This window comes from Oryctolagus cuniculus, chromosome 7, assembly GCF_051225735.1.
Source record: "Oryctolagus cuniculus isolate XC-2025 breed Fujian yellow rabbit chromosome 7, ASM5122573v1, whole genome shotgun sequence".
Classification (NCBI taxonomy): domain Eukaryota; kingdom Metazoa; phylum Chordata; class Mammalia; order Lagomorpha; family Leporidae; genus Oryctolagus; species Oryctolagus cuniculus.
Genome location: NC_142873.1, coordinates 19985753 through 20003517, shown reverse-complemented (window position 1 = coordinate 20003517; position 17765 = coordinate 19985753). Strand labels below are relative to the sequence as shown.

Here is a 17765-nt window from a genome sequence, read left to right as displayed (position 1 = left end):
TCTTCTGCTCCACATGAGCTGGGAACAGAAAGCTGGGAAAGACTAACAATGCTGCTCCCCTGGTGGCCCAAGGCACCTCCATGTTGCACATGTGACCAACTTGTTGTCATTTGCAATGTCACACAGCCCCATTCTCCCAGGCCAAAGAGGAAAAGGTTTCTTCTTTGTCCTGATGCTGCTGATGGGACTGTGGAAAGAACAGGGTGGAGTTTTGTCACATTTTGCCTTTAATTTACTTTCACATTCAAGGGATTTATGGACAGATATTCTCTAAATCCAATAGAAAAGCTGAACATTTAGTATCCTAGTGCAGACTGAACAGTGATGCAGAATAGCAGAGAGCAAAAACCAGACTACATAACATTTCAGGGAATCCGTAACTACATTGCTTATACACTGTGTTAGATGACTTGAGGAAGATGGAGAGAATGAAAGTTTCTTATTACTCTAAAATTGGTGAAATTGGGATTCTGAGATTATAATCTATTTGAAATGATTTGAGGGGATTTCTGGAAAATCTATATATTTCCAGGTAAAATATTATAATATATATTTATATTATATATATATAAAATAATAAGAACCTGGCTATGAAAAGGGAAGGTTTCTATTTCATGTCTGTATTTATGTTTTGAGAAACAAGTTCTCAAGAAGAACATATAAAAACACAGATGATGTAATCTATAACCATCTCTGATTTCTAGGCTTTTGAATAATCACAAAGATAGATACTAACTTCTATTTCAAAAAAAAAAAAAAAAACAGACACCCTCTATATTTTTGTAAAACTCCAAAGACAAAAAGGGAGAAAAATCCTTTGGTTGCAGTGTTGCAATGGCTGCTCATGTCTGACCTACATCTTTTCTGCTGAAATTCAAACCAAGTTCTTTTCTTTTGAGTCATTGGAAATAGAAAAGGCATCTATTTGTTACTCTTTAAAGAAGGCTTCAAGTAAAAAAATTGCTTTTAAACTCACTCCTTGCAATTGGGTCTTCCCCAATAATTCTTAGGGCCTTTTGTCTGTCTAAGTAGAGAAATGTTATCATACTAAATTTTTATGACTTCTTCTGAACTCCTTCCAAAATCTGTTCATCTCATTTCTGCTGTTCTCAAACTGGATGTAGTATTCATAATTAAGCTGTGACCCAGCCAGTGGGGGGAAACAAACAAACAAACAAACAAAAAAACCAGAGAGTTGCCCTAAAGAAACACTGAGCAAAGAGAAGGAATTCAAACTCCTTGCCTCAGTCCAAACTTGAAAGGAGTCATTAGTCGGTCAGCCAGTGAAGGAAGCAGGCAATCGTGGAAATCATTCTAGAATAGAGTGCAATGTGCGTTGAGGTCAATGAGACACCAAAACACTGAATTCACATTTTAGCTGGAATCACTGATGAGCTTTTCCTTTTAAATCCTGCAAATTATTTTTCAGCCATAGCTAAATTCATATTAAAAATTTCATAGATAATTTAAATTTCAGCCAGAAACACTCACTATAGACTTTTTTTGGGGAAAAAAACTGGTCAGGTGGACTATAAGTTCTTGAGGCAAAGGGAATTCATATCCCAGTGTTTATTTATTCTAAGAGCACCTAGCACAGAGGTAGTCCCATCATGGGTACCTGAAAAGTCCAAGTTGAGTCATAAAATTCTTTTTAGATTTATTTATTTGAAAGAGAGAGAGATCTTCCAACTGCTGGTTCACTCCCCAAATGACCATAATGGCCAGAGCTGGGCTCATCTTGACGCCAGGAACCAGGAACTTCTTCCAGGTCTCCCATGTAGGTGCAGGGGCTCAAGGACGTGGGCCATCCTCTACTGCTTTCCCAGGCACATTAGCAGGGAGTTGGATTGGCAGTGGAGCAGCCAGGACTCGAACCTGTGCCCATACAGGTTACTGATGGCCCCTGAGTCATATAATTAACCTGAAGATTTGGGGAAATAAAAGGTTTCCTATCAAAGGAGTTTATAGTAAAGTCACAGTTTTCCCAGAATGAGGTTTGATTTCAATTTTAGGTAGGCACCTATTATTTGGAAAATAGATTTTAAAATGTGTTTGCATGTTTTTTTTTTTTTTTTTATTGTTTGGCAAAAGTTGTAATGCACCAAGATGCAATTCCTCTGAATTTCATAGCATTACTAATTCATTCATGATTAGAAATAAAAATCCTCAAAGGGGAGAAGAATATATGTTTGGTTGTTTTTAAAATCTTTCCAAGTGTCTGCTGTTCCACTGTAGAAAGCTCTTAGAGTAGTGACTCCAGCTTAAATGTGATTTCCGGCCGGCGCCACGGCTCACTAGGCTAATCCTCCGCCTTGCGGCGCCGGCACACCCGGTTCTAGTCCCGGTCGGGGTGCCGGATTCTGTCCCGGTTGCCCCTCTTCCAGGCCAGCTCTCTGCTGTGGCCAGGGAGTGCAGTGGAGGATGGCCCAGGTCCTTGGGCCCTGCACCCCATGGGAGACCAGGAGAGGCACCTGGCTCCTGGCTTCGGATCAGCGTGATGCACTGGCCGCAGTGAGTCAGCCGCGGCGGCCATTGGAGGGTAAACCAATGGCAAAAGGAAGACCTTTCTCTCTGTCTCTCTCTCTCACTGTCTACTCTGCCTGTCAAAAAAAAAAAAAAAAAAAAAAAAAGTGATTTCCTTGTAGGTATGTTTCCCACAATGTTAGAACAAAACTCCTGTTGGAAACTTATTTGCTCTCAGCATGGAGGGACTGGGGGAGAGTCCCAATCTAGCTATTAACAAACACGAGAAGGAGTGAAGTCAGGCCATCATTCATTCTGTCTTGCTCTCAGAAAACCAAATGAAATGCCAGTCCCATTCCACTTTCTCTGGACGTCTTGCAATACTCTTCTAAACCCTGAAGCAGAGCAGTGGGAGGCGGTACGGAAGGCTGACCTCAGCCAGCGAGCCATCACTGCAGAGCCCAGCAGCGGGTTGTGGGGCACTGTGCCTGGGGAGGATGCACAGAACTTTCTCAATCTGTTTCCATTGATTTGTTGTCTGATTTAAATATAGAGTTCAATATGCAGGTGTGTAAGTGCAGCATAAATAAAATGCATCCTCCTTCAGAGCCAAGGGGCCTTCGTCTGGGGAACTTGCTATAATTTATGAGGAGCGAGGCAGCAGCATACATATGTGGGGTGCTTTGTCACCGGTCAGCATGGAACTGCTTGGAGAGATGAGTTTGGAGGAGAGGAAGTGAGCAGAGGGGGAAGAGAGGATGCCAGAAGGAGCTAAATTGGGGCACAGGGACCTGAACCTTAGAAGCCAATCCCAGAACACGTCTCCAGCTGCTCAGCAACTGCTCCCTAATTACCCTTTGTCCCTGGAGAGTCCCAGAGAGCGAGGATGGGATTTTCTTCGTGAACTCGGGCTTAGGTGGGTGGTTTTCCCCCTTCTCTTGTTCCCTTGGGGGAGGAGGGAGGGAGGGCCTGGAAGGGCGATGCATCACGGTGAGGATGACAAGGAGCTGGCGGCTTCTGCTCCACTTCCTGGCCAGGAGGACTGACGGTGCTGGAGTGGACGAGTCGGGAGCTCCTGGGGTCTGGATGCTGGTGAGGGGTGTGCACCGGGAGGACCACCATGTCCCTCCTGGTGGCAGCACATCAGAAAGTGGATACCACTGTGTCTTCTGGCTTTCCCACCATGCTGGTAAGGAGTATGTGTGTGTGGAGAGGGGAAGAGATGGACAATTCTTACCTTTATTCCTTTGGAATGAGACTTACTGAGGTTTGCATTCTCCCTCCTCAGTTCTTCTAAAACTTCTGATTCCAGCCACCCTTTGTTAAAACTTGAATGCTTCCCAGCGTGCCAAGGCAGGAGGAGGGACCAGAGACAGGAGGGCAGACTTTGCCAGCCACCACTCTAGGAGGGCAGCAGGGATGCTTTCATTGAGCAAGCCGGCGTGGAGCTGGGAGGAAGGGGAGTTCCGGACGCATCCTGATCACAGCCCATTGGGTGGGCTGAGGGTGGCAAGGGAAGGGTTTCTCAATGTGCATGGGAAACAAGGGATATGAGGGATTAGTGAGGCTCCAGCAAAAAGGCAGATGGATACACGAATCCTGGAAACGCAGTTTCTGTGAACTCCAAATTACTATGGAGATTGCATTGCTTTCCCAAGACATAAAGCGAGGAGTCAGCAAAACAGGTAGCGAGTGTGATGTATGGAAGCGAAGCGGCGAGCCGTGAGGTGGTGAGGGGTGGGAGATGAATTACTCAATTCATTAAACAGGGGTGTCTGTGCGCAGAACAACGAAATCAGCATTTTAACCTGGGGGGAGTATGGATTTGTGCCTCCCATTTCTCAAGGGCGCCCTTCCCTCACCCGGGTCAGAGGCAGCCACCTGGAGGCTTGGAGCAGAGAGGCTGGGGCAAAGAGGGCAGTGGCCCTGGGTGTGGGTGCCAGTGAGTGTGTGAGTGTGTGTATACTAGTCCAGGAGGTGTGGGGGGTAAGGGCATTCGAGGAGGGAGCTGAAGGTCTTCCTGCCTTGCTGCTCCTTCCAGGAGCTCCATAGCACACTGTGCACATCTTCACCTTGCCCAGGTGTGCAGGAAGCAGGACCTGGGCTGTGGTGGGGAGGGGGAGGGGCACACTCACGGTTGGGGTGGGGTGATGGAGTCTCCAGAAAAGCCTCAGGCTGTGACCTCTCCAGGGAGAGCAGTGCGGTGCAGTGGTAGGAAGGAGTGGGTGCATGAGGGATGCTGGTAGGACGCATGGTTTGCCCAAGTGTCGTCAGACTGAGAGCAGGGACCACTATGGAAGTCGCTGCAGTGTGGCGACTTAGAGCCCAGCTCACCTGCCGGGTGCTGGGTGGCCCCACCCAACCTGGCTCCAGCAAGACATTCCACCCCTCAGAAACCCTACCCCTGTGCCGCCCACACAGGTCCTAGTGTCTTGCTCCCGAATTCTGAAAGTGAGCTCAGTATGCCAGAGATATCCCCCTCCCACCCAAGAGGAGCCAGAGGAGCAGAGGGAAGAATAACCATTTCAGTGCTGAAAAAGAATAACCCTTTTCACTTTTTTCCCTTTTACCAGGGAGTTGAAACCACTTCCAATAGGCAGTTTACAAAAGGGATGTGTACTGGGGAAGAAAGCTTAGAGTGGCATTATTTTACCTTGCTTTAAGTACTGATTCTTACTGATTGGGAGCCATAGGATGACTCCTTAGAATGGAATGGATTCTTCACCTGAGCAATTTCTAATAGCCCTGGTGCTCCAGGACAGGCAGATTCTCCTCGTTTTTTAATTGATGGCATTTTTGGCAGGAAAATGGGAACCCTTCCTCCAGTGAATGTCTCCAGGTGTTATAGCTGGGGGCTCAGAGAATAATGGAGGAACTGTGTATTTAACACGTAATTTGCAAGCTCATGAGTGACTTCCAAGTTTATTACATTGCAGAGAGATAGTGGTTGGGTCCTATTTGGGAATTTCTCCTCACTTACTGAAAATTGATTCAAATTTGTCATCCTTTCTGGGTTATTAAGCTGTCAAGAATGTTTCTGGTCATAACGCGTGAGAATACAAAGCCCAGGAGAGATGTGCAGTGGCACCTACCATCCCTAGAGAGGATACAGTTTCCTTAGAAGAGGGGAGAAGGAAGGTCAAGCCAAGAAAAACCCGCTGCTCTCCTAAAAGCAATCAGACAGAATGGGTGGCTGGAAGGATAAAGGAGAACATTAGAACATGTGCCAGCTTTGGGAAGAAGGTAACTCCTGGGTCTCCCCCCACCCCACAACAACAATTTAACTTTAATTTTTCACAACATTCCAGATGTTACAAATAAGCTCTAAAGAATAGAAATGTGCCCATCAGAAGAAAGGAGCATTTTCAGACAAGTCAAAAAAAGAAAAGTTAATAAGGGTTGAGCATTTTTCATACTCTATTCAAAAGTTCATACTGAGTTTTAGTTTTTTTTTACTTATTTTAAAATTTTAATTATGTGCACTTATGTGATAATTTGATAGACGTGTGCAATGTGCAATGACCAAATCTGGGTAGTTACCATTTCCACTTCTATATCTTTAGATGTTTACTTGAAGAGGGTGTTTTGTTGACTCTGGCAAAACTACTTATATGTATTTTAGAGAGATCTTTTTGGGTGCTTATTTCAACAAGAAAATAGGGGGAAACTCTAGTTCTTACTTTTATTTTCCTGAATTAAAGAGTTTGCAGTCTTAGAAGAAAATAAACACTCAAGCAAAGCTATCAGAATTTCTCTCAATAACTTTTTAGTAATCATAATAAAATAAAATGCATTTATGATTTTAAAAATGATATATTGTTTAAAAAGAAATGAAGAATTGGACTTATGAAGCAGGGATATTTCCCGTCTTCTTTCCAGGGGTTACACTAATGTGCATTTACTTACAGCTGCTGGGCTCTGCATGCCCCTGCCTTTGCATTTCTCTTTGGCCCAATCATCTATGTGCTCAGTCTATGCCCAGGAGATCTCTCATGAGGACACAGCCCCTGAGTCACTCACTGCCCATCAGTCAGTCTGTGGGCAGCATGTGGACTCCACTGCTGAGGCGCCAAAAGGTTCTTTTAAGCCCCGAACCTTACAGCTGCTTCGTACTGCAATCCTTTCTCCCCCCCTCTCTCTCCGCACACATTCCCCATCTTTGGTTCACATACCGCTCAGATCTGTGGGGCTGTCTCTACTTTGCTAATCGTTCTAGTTTCTCATTTGCCATCATCTTCTAAGCACTACACCAATTTCCTGTCCATGTCTTGCCATCAATAACTCAGTAGGATTCCTTCACATACACTAGTTCCTATTTCCTCCTTCTGATTTTTATGGAAATCCTCATTCTTTCAGTTATTCATTTTTAACACTTTTAAATTATCTTTTATTCCCTATATACAGTCAGTGGCCATGTCCCATCAGTCCCTTCTTCACTGTAAGTGTGGCATCCTCTAATAAACTCTCTTTCTCCCCCTTGCCGTCACTGGCGTTCCCCCATTACTGGGATGTCTCCCAGTAAGCTCCATGTCTGCTGTTCTCGTCTCCAAGGTCTGAGCCAACCCATCTACTGCTATGGGACCACCGTGGGAATGTCTAGTCCCATAGAGCAGGACTAAAAATTTAATTCCAGAATTGATGCAACCTTTTGTGCTCTAATTATGCTATCACTGTTCCCCTCATCCTCTGCATACAGTGAGCACTACAATGAAATTGGATGTTTCACTTTGCTTCTCAGAAACTGTTGGCTCCTGTCTCCCTGCTTCTGCAATGCAGTTCTTTTGCCTACAAAGGCCCTACCTGTACCTAAAATTCTCACCTTTCATATTTATCTCTTGAGATAATGTCCATTGTTTACATGAGTTCTTTATTTATTTGAAAGGCAGAGTTACAGAGAGAGTAAGAGACAGAGAGATATCTTCCATCTGCTGGTTCACTCCCTGAATGGCCACAATGGCCAGCGGTAGGCCAGGCCCAAGCCAGAAGCCAGGAGCTTAATCTAGGTCTCACATGTGGTGGCAGGGTTCCAAGCACTTGAACTATCCTCCACTGCTTTCCCAGGAGCATTATCAGGGAGCTGAATCTGAAGTGGAGCAGCTGGGACTGTATGGACATGCCCATACAGGATGCTTGGATTACAGGAGTTAGCTTAATGGATCAAGCCTCCCAATAGCCGTGGGAAGGAGGGAAAGCCACCTGACACAAACAAATCAACTATTTACAAGCAGCCTCCTGCTATTGAAACTGGAGGACAGTTTCTCTCAAGGGTTCTTTTAAGGAGGGATAAAGAAAGCAGATGCAAATACAACACAGAAATTCAGGAGATGATGTGCTTGATAACATATTTCATAAAAAACTTTCCTTAGAATGTAGCATCAGCATATATTGATATAGGGGGGTATTTCAAAAAGTTCATGGAAAGTGGAAGGAAAATATAAATTTATTCTGGAGCTAAAAAATTTTGGAAAGCCATTCATATAGGAGGTCTTCAAAAATTCATGGAAATGTGTTAAATAAAAAATCTGCATAGATTTCAAAAGTTTTGCACCCAAATAAATTTATATTTTATTATACTTTCCATGAACATTTTGAATCACTGCCTAACTGCAATTAAATGCAAAGCAGAAAAAACAATTCTAAGAGTGAATAAATGTGCCAAAGGAGAAGCACTGGCACTTCCCCTTGCCTAAACTCTACCCATCTTCAGGATCCGGTGAAGCCCCATTTCCTCCACGAGGCCTTTGACGTGCTAAGGCCACAGTGATCATTGCTGCTTCCAAACCCTCGTGGCACCATCAGCTGTGCCATTTAGCAACACAAGGGAGCATTGACTAAAACCTCGAAGTCTGTGTGTCTAAGTAGGCAATATTCCACAAAGGTTGCAATGTGTCATAGTTTATGTTGCTTAAATCCAATGCATAGTTTATTTCCTGGAACCCAGTATGCCCTTGATTTTTTAAAGCCTTAGGATTAATTGGAATAAGCAATCTTCTTGTGTATAAATGTTTTATAACTATAGCATTATAAATGATCTGTGAGAGTACCCCCCCCCCAAATAAACCAGTAAGGTAGGTACCAGAACATGCATTTTCCCCTCCTAACTCATTTCCATTGATAGTCCTCTTGAGTAATTTCCTTCCAAGCTCTTTGAACAGCTTTAAGGTCACCAAAATTTTTAATCAACCCCAATGGATAATTTTTTTGGCATCTAGAAAGACTAAAAGTAACTCAGTGCCTAAAATAATAAATAAAGTAGACTCAAAATGGATAACATGAGGTTTGGCTTTCAAAATATAGTTGCCCTCAAAGTCAGGAAATGATTGTGTCTATGTCTGTTTTATGAAGGTTGAATTTCTTTTGGAATTACCTGCAGAACAAAAGTGTCCTCAACTGTGACAGGGTCACTGAGCTAAGTGAAAGGTAACTTTTCTGAAAGGCAATACTCCCTTTGAATTAAAAAAAAAATCCATATGCCTCTATCTTTCTCTCATGCCTATAATCACTCTAGGCTGTCCATTTAATTCCACCATGGCTACTGAAGGAGGTCTGAATATTAAATTTCATAAATTCATTACTACCTCATGGCAACAGAACCCACCAGTGCCCATCATGGAAGTCATGTCTTGGTCCTCACCAGGAAATGAAGTCATTGTAGAACTCAACTCTCACCCTAGAATGATCAGTGGTGCCTCCTCTCCCCTGGCTGGCTTCTGGACTACTATTCCCTTTCTGACTTTCTTATTCAAGTGTGGAATCCCAGTGTACTTACAGGAACTGCTCTGAGCTGAGATCAAACTGGGAACTTGGTTATTCTATTTTTAAATAGCCATTTCCGATTATGCCTGGGCCTTCAGTAGAATCTTGTTTATCTGGTATGTGAGCGAATAAAACACAGTTTATAAGTCAGTTCCGTTCATCACATATTTTATTGATTGTCTACGCTGATTATGGCAGGCTTGTTTCCTTGTTTCTGTAGTTTACTTCCCTATAATAGAGATCTTTTTATTCTTACTCTGTGAGTGTGAAGACATACATACACACACACACACAAATATAGCCTACCTGTTTTGTATTCAAACAAGCTGATGATGCTCATGTAAATGCAGTTTTACCTTTATCTTTGGTGCCACAAAAAAATCAGGCAGCTGACAGTCAGATAGGGCAAATTCATTTATCAAACATCAACAACAAATAATTACTGGACATCCATTACACCCAACTCTGTTCAGGTGCTGGGATATAGCAGTATACAAAAGAGATATGTCTGTGCTAATGTCACTTACATTTTAATAAAAGAAGTGGAAATAAAAATAAATGCTTGTCAGGTAGTGCTGAACGTTAGAGGAAAAAATAAAGGGATAGGGAGTGGTGGGGAATCATAATTTCAGAAATCAGTGTCAGAGAAGACCTGTCTGATCAAAGGACGTAAGAAGGAACCGTAAGAAATGCAGAAAGGACTGGCACCGTGAGGATCTCTCAGTAGAAGCAGAAGTGTCCCGGTTGCATTCTGTTCTCCCATGGAATCATAGAATGTGAAAAGTGGAAGGAACAGCTGCAGCATCTAATCTAGCATCTGTCATTTCACAGTTTAGGAAAGTGAGAGCAAGAAACGTTAAAGTGTAAGTTCAACTCCACAAAGTTGAGAAGAGAAAGACGTTAGAAACTAGCTGTGCAGAGACCCTTCCAAAAACATGTAACAAAATGTGCAGGAAATAGCTGACATGTAAATTTATAAATCTTCAATCAAATAGTCTATATTCAAACGGCATACTTTAAGAATGTAGTAATATAATATTTGTTCTCAGCAACCACAGATATTATTTTGTAAAATTGTTCTACATCATATCCTTAGGCTGTAGAAAAATATACGAGGGGAACTATCATCTCAGTTCCTAAAATGCAATTTGTGCTTTGGAGTAACACTGGGAAATCTCTGGATGTGTACTTTGATCACCTTGTTCTACACTATAATAACCAGGGACATGACAGCAAACTATAGTCATGGGTCTAAATAAATTAGTGGAGACAATGTTATGAAAAACCCAGAATAGAAACCACTTACTTACAGTGAGATGGGAAGTGATTATGATTCTTCCTTAGTAGCACTTGTATTTTTGAAGAATATCTCCTACAAGTTAAATGTGTCCACCACCCTGAGTCCCCTGTTAAGGCCTTCATAGCAATCCATGCTTGTAAAATTTATCTGTCCTTCTTCTTAGACTGTGAACAACAGGAAGACAGGACTGTATGTGTCTTGCTTTTCATCGCACTCCAACCTTACTCCAGTGCTTAGAATTCCTTGAATAAATAGTCCCATGCTTGGAGAGTCAATAAATAGTGCCTCTATATTCACAAAAGTTTACTTTTTGTTCATTAACTTAAAAACTGTAGAGAGTTCTCAGAGTAGGAGACAAGAAGCTGTCATGGGACTTCTAAGTTATTGAACATGATCAATGACTGATGTTGTCTGCAGGAAGAGTTAAGCTTCCTCCATACGCATGTAAGCTACAATTAGAGTCCGTTGTGTCCTCAAACACAGTGTGAGCAGCCCAAACCTCATCTAAAAGGAGAATCAGGCAACAAGAGAGTCATATTTTCCCAGAACCTAACTCCCCAGAGGCAGAAAATGTATATAAAATAGTTGGGAAAATAAGTAACTTTGCCTTGCAATGTTTACAATACACTCACTGCACATTTAAAGTAGAAAGGAAATGAGTAGATTCTGGGCATGAAGGTATTTCCTTTTAGCACCAGATCTATTTTTTGTAATTGTCAGAACCACTGAGGAAAATTACTAAAGAACCTAAACATTGTTTCACAGACAGAAAATATTTTGACATTTTCATTTCAAATCAAGACGCTGGAGTACAGCTCCCCTCAAGGAGCCATAAAACTTAGAGCAGGTACCAGGAAATAGATGGAGCTGTGCTTCCTCAATAGCTTCATGCAAATTGTGAGCCATCTGCACCTAGAAAGACTGTAGTTCCCTGTCTGCCAGTAGAAGGCTGGGATCAATGATCCACTGCAGTTTCTTTTAAGATCCTGATACACAATTGTTGGTGCAGACAAGTTCTAGATAACGGCTTACCTGCTGTCAAATAGATTATATACTCCCTGCACATGCAGGGCCAGGTACCCTGCTATTGACTTCACAGGGTGAGTACCGAGGGTTGGTTCAGAAGAATTGAATTTCCTGACCTTGGGAAGGTATTTTGATTTCTGCATTTTCATATTTAATAAGACAGATTTGGAATAAGAGAAAAAAATATTAATGATAGCTAACATTTCCTGGGCACTTATGTGTCAGGTATGCTTCTATATATATATTCATTGATGCAATCCAAATAATTCTATGACCAGATATGACTGCTATTTTCCTTTCATAGATGAAAGCCTAAGTGACTTACCCAAGGTCATTTAGGTAGCAGGTCAGGCTGTGTGACCGGGGACCCAGGGTCTGAACCATGCGGACACACGATGCTTGTGTTATGCACAGCATCAGGCCCAGACCCAGAGATTCAACCAAGGGAGAGGACAAGGAAGGAGAGGATAGGCAGATTGCAAGGTGGGGATACCTTTCATATAGGATATCTTTGTTGGCTGCTGTTGTCTTCCTAGATGACATGGTTAATTTTAGTCATCACCTTGAATCAATTAAGAAATACCTAGAAACCTAGAAAATTATTATTTTTTATATGTCTATAGAGTGCTTCCAAACAGGATTAGCTTGTGAGTCTGGGTGGACTAAGTGGAGAGACCCAGCCTTACTGTGGGTGGACCCCATCAAGGCTGGGGATCTGGAAACAATGCAATGGAGAGGAATTGATTCCTCACTCTGAGAGCTGGGGTGGCAGGATGCCTGAGAATGCTGCCCGCCACCTTCCACCTCTGCCTTCCTCCCTCCCTCCTGCCTGCCTTGCAGATGTGCTCCGCGGCGGGACACGGAGTAGGACCAGATACCCTGCACATCATGATGGAGGCTCTGCAGCAATTCAGGGTTCGTCTTAGCGACTCCTCCGGGAACACAGAGAGCACCCCATCACCCTTCTGGGAGAATGTTCTCCCAACATGCCCCAGAGCCGGGTGTGAACAGTGGTGCTAATCTCAAGGTCTTCGCAAGCCTTAATCAATAAGCCATTAATTATAGTCATCTAAACCTTATTAAAATCCTGCGGAAAGGATAGGGCTCAGTGACACTGAGCTTATTAAACTCTTTCTTCGGACAAATTCTTAAAGATATAAAACCATTGCAGTGAGTGTGTTCTGGTTAGTGAATGCCCAAGCAGAGGTCTGTCTCCCAGTGCTGAGGCATCTCTGTTGTATTCAGGGCCTCCACCAAAAGCGATTTTGAAGCCTTGTCAATTTGTTTACATTGGAGAGTAGTCGCTGATCATTGAGTTACGTGACTTTCCAAGCCCTTTCACACTTCTGAAAAATTCTTCATGATCTCTTTCTTTCTCCCTCACTGCACTGAAGAAACATTTAGAACTTCCCAAAGACCGATTTTCCCTTGAAATGTTGTTATTATTATTATTATTATTAAAGTTGCTGGCCGGCGCCATGACTCACTTGGCTAATTCCTCCGCCTGTGGAGCTGGCACTCGGGGTTCTAGTCCCGGTTGGGGTGCCGGATTCTGTCCCAGTTGCTCCTCTTCCAGGCCAGCTCTCTGCTGTGGCCCGGGAGTGCAGTGGAGGATGGCCCAAGTGCTTGGGCCCTGCACCCTATGGGAGACCAGGAGAAGCACCTGGCTCCTGGCTTCGGATTAGCGCAGTGCACCGGCCACAACACGCAGGCCATAGCAGCCACTTGGGGGGTGAACCAAAGGAAAAAAGGAAGATCTTTCTCTCTGTCTCTCTCTCACTTTCTGACTCTGCCTGTCAAAAAAAAAAAAAGTTGCTAAAAACTTTGTATTTAAAATTTTAAGATGAAATAAGGAAAAGCAATCTGTATGATTTAGTTCCCTAGAGGAATAAAAGAAGATATGGACAATTGTTCCCATTTTATTGGTGCCACCTTGGGATAGCTTTGTCACTACCCAGTCTAAGCAGATGGTACCACAGGGGTGCTTGGGTTTTTCTGAATTCCTGCAGATTCTGTTTTCTGCATTACTCTTTGGGACTTATCATTTATATATATTATATTTATATATACATTTATATATAAATATATATTTATATGTATATTTATATATATTTTTATATATATTGTGTATTGTTTCACAAGTATATGTTTTCTAAGTTGCTGCCATGTCAAGTTTTATTTTGTAATATTTTGAGTTTAAAAAACTTTAAACTTTAAAATGTTAAGTATAAAGATAAAAAACTCAGTTTGGGTATAAAAGTTATCTATCCTATGAAGAAGAAGTGAGTAAATGGATTACATGTAGTTTGGGTAAATAATCATATTAAGTACAGTGCATGTATTCAACCTTCTGCCAGGGGTATTTATGTGTCCCAGGGAGAATAGGTGTGGCTGCCTTCCTAGGCCTCTGACCAGCTTTGTCTGAAGGATAGTGAGTAGCTGCCCATGTAATAGAATTTGTGAATCACTAAAAGCAAGACTTGACCTCACATATCTATTTTATAGACCTGATACAGTGCCAGAAAGCTCTGAGTTTCTCAGCTCAAAGCCTTAATGCTAAAAGCTTTCTAAACACATAATTTCTAGAGGATTTGGCCATATTATATTAGTTGTTGTAATGTGAAGGCCCTGGCATAGTACCCAGATTGTACCGAAACTATTGGATAACCCTTTGTATGTTGGTGCATCATATCATGGTGAGTGCAGGTAGGAGGTGGGAAATGGGTGAAGAGCACTGGCTCATGTGATGAAACCTGTCGCTTGATAGAGGCAGTGTTGGGAAGAACTCTGAGCGTGCATATATTGTGGCATTGGAGGAAGGGGTGCTGAGGTCATTGGGCAATGCCTGTCATGGGTGCGTGTGGGAAGACGAATATCACAGTGTCTTACATTGTCATCTCTGTTTTAGAGTCTGAGGATGCTAGGATGGATTTGGCTTGAGAAGTTGATAATAAACTTTCAAAGGGAGAAATATGGATGAACAGAAAATTCTAGCTCTGCCTAAGTCGCAGCTGAGCCCAACTCTGCCCCTATCTTTTCTGGAAATGTCAGGATACCTGTCCTCATGGTATCTCAGAGCCTTGAGTTCAGGTGAAAACAGAATCTTTGGAGGGAAATTTGAAAAAGGGAAAAAGGGAGAGAATGAAGTGATTTCTCAGGTTTTCAAGAAAGGAGAAGGTGTCTTGTTTTCATCTTTTTTTTTTAAGACTTATTTATTCAAAAGGCACATTTACAGAGGGGTCGGGGGGAGGAATCTGCCATCTACTGGTTCACTTCCCAAATAGTCACAATGGCTAGGGCTAGGCCAGACTGAAGCCAGGTGCCTGGCATTCCATCCAGTCTGGCAGGGATTCAGATATTTGGGCCATCTTCCACTGATTTCCTGGGCACATTAGGAGGAAACTCGATTGGAAGTAGAGCAACTAGAAGTCAGACTGGTACCCATATGGGATGCCAGCATTCCAGATAGTGGCTTAACCCACTGTGCCATAGCACCTGCCAAGTGGTTAGTCTCTAAGTAAAGAGAAAGGTGAGGTTGGTGCTGACGTACTGGGAACTGCTTTGCTCAGTTCCACTCAGTTGTTGATTGCTGTGGGTGAACCAAAGAGCTCTTTGCTAAGCACTCCAGTGGAGTGGGACACCATCCAGAATGACTACCGAGAGCTTATGAATCTTTATTAATGTATATGTACCAGATAATGAGATTGAAAGAGAAAATATAAATGTTTGTAGGTACTTTGGGTATGTAAGTTTTGAACAATGAGGAACGATTTAAGAAGAATGAGTATTGCATCAGTTTAGCCAGGCTCAAAATCAATAGACATTTGGTAAAAACTAGACTTGTAGCTACTGCGAGCCAAGCACCACAGAAAACTGTGCTTCTGGGATGGGTGTGTGGCCTTGTGATGAAGATGCCTCTTGGGATGCCTGCCTCTCAAATCCGAGTGCTGGGGTTGGAATCCTGGTTCTGCTGTTGATTCTAACTTTCTACTTAAGTATCCTCATATATGCAGCAGGTGAGGGCTCAAGTAGTTGGGTCCCTGCCACCCACGTGGGAGATCCTGACTGCGTTCTGACTGCGTTCTGGGTTCCTGGCTTTACCTACCCAGCCCTGGCTGTTGTGGGCTTCTGGGAAGTGAACCTGTGGATGGGAGTCTGTTCATTCTCTCTCCCCGCCCCCCCCCCCCCCCCGGCCAAATAAATGGAATAAATGAAAGAAAAAGGACGCATCTGGTCTTGGCTAGTCTCAGTTGTGCTTTGCCACATGTTAGCTCATTGGCTAGACTGCTTCTACTTATGCTATGGCTTTACTCTTTTTTTTATTAAATTATTTATTTATTTGAAAGCCATAGAGAGAGAAAGAGAGAGAGAGAGATCTTCTATCTGCTGTTTCACTCCCCAGTGGCCACATTGGCCAGAGCTGGACCAGGTCAAAGCCAGAAGCCAGGAGCTTCATCCTGGTCTCTCACATGGGTACACGGACACAAGTACTTGGACCATGTTCTACTGCTTTTCCAGGCACATTAGTAGGGAGCTCGATTGGAAGTGGGGCAGCTGGGACTCAAATCAGTGCCCATATTGAATGCTGGCGTTGCAGGCAGTGGCTTAATCTGCTATACCTAGTGTCTTATTCTAGACTGGGCATGCCTGGGTCTTAACTGAGGCAGCCCTGCTCCTTATGGCTCTCCTTCTCTTCCTCCTCTGCTAGGAGGCATAGTGTTTGCATAGCCATGGTAGAAATGCAGGAAAGCAATTGATTGCATGCAAGATCTCCTGACAGCCAGGCTCAGAGCAGGCACATTGTCATTTTCCCCTTGGTCTGTGGCTCCAAGAACATCATGTGGCTAAGTAAGAGGGCGATAGACTCCATCTCCTTTACAAAGGAGCTGTTGCATGCACCATATTGGCTGTGGATAAACAGAGTGTGGAGCATTAAGGCCTTTAGTTCAGCTACAACATTTGGGTTGGTCTTCAGTCTCATTGATGTTATCTGTGAACCTCCAGACCTTTAATATTCCCATCAAGTCATTAGGAAGGTGATTGCAGTAGAGGCATGAGTGGATGCCTCTGCCGGCGTTTATCATGACTGGCTTTTACCCTCGCTGTCAACGTTGTTTTCATAGACTGGTTGAGGTTAAGAACCCTGAATCGGCATCAGTCAGGGATCTGTCAACATTTACTGAAGAGCCGCTTGATGAGAAGCATCTGCTACCTCCTGGGTTCATGGGTTCATGGGGACATGGGATGAGAAGAACTTTTGTTGACTGAGTCATCACCTCATGTCAGGAACTGTGTCAAGAACCTTTTAACCCCCAAAGTATATGAGATAGAGACTTTGTTGAGAGGGTACTTTATGCATCCTTTCACTGTTGGTTCAGGCATTTATCCAAAGTGTAAGGAGTTCTTGGAGCCATCCGTCATAAAGAAAAGAGACCCCATTTCCAGGATTTGTGCTTGAATGCAGAAAACAAAAATTTGCAAGTGAAGTTTTCTGCAGCTCTGGTTATGTCTGTATTTTTTATATGTGGGAAACAATGATAAATATTTGTCCTCCAAACTCTGAAATGATTTTAACATTTACCAGAGCATGTATAACTCGAAGCTGCAAAGGAGAAGAAGCTACAGAGGAGAAGAACCCATTTGTCCATTCCTCGATAGTATTAGCTGACATTTTGTCCATTAGCTTCGGGAGGTTTAAGCGATTATATAGGTGTTTTCATGAATTTTAACTTGTTTAAATTGTTCCAGTTTTGCTGCATTTTGCATATACACTTGGAGTCAGTGCATTAAGGAGTTTCATTTCTTTTAAGTGTTTTGAGACCCAGACTCAGAACAGACACTGCCACTTCCCTCGTGGTCTATTGTGTCAAGCAAATCACCTGGCAAAGTAATAGGGAGATGTGTTTCCTTCATTTTCAGAAGGAACTGTAATGCCACATAGACAGGTTTGGTCCCTGCACATTTGACTCACTTACTAGTTGTTAATGTTTTAAAGAAGCTCATGTTGGTCTGTTATGGCAAAAGATTCATTGCCTTCTGGCTTTTTCTGTGTTCATGGTTTTGAAAATACAGGTACAATCAGACCTACAAACCACGACCACAGCAATATCATTTCATGACTTACAAAAGGCAGTGTTAAGCATGATACAAATTCTTATTCTCCAAGTGTATACATCCACCAACAATGGAAAGAAGCTGAGATTATCTGCAAAGACTTCTT

The 17765-nt window shown here is 42.9% G+C and overlaps 1 protein-coding gene across 3 annotated transcripts in view; it reads left to right on the top strand.

Moving 5' to 3' along the window:
* DPP6 (dipeptidyl peptidase like 6) overlaps positions 1 to 17765 on the top strand; it is a 1254484-nt gene that overhangs the window by 274387 nt on the left and 962332 nt on the right. The window contains exon 1 of one of the 3 annotated variants that reach the window (XM_070077270.2): positions 3569 to 3652. The exons of the other annotated variants lie outside the window; for them this stretch is intronic. Coding sequence (XP_069933371.2) covers positions 3584 to 3652 — 69 coding nt within the window. The 5' untranslated portion in view covers positions 3569 to 3583. Of the gene's footprint in view, positions 1 to 3568; positions 3653 to 17765 lie in introns of those variants that run through there. 3 annotated transcript variants of the gene reach the window in all.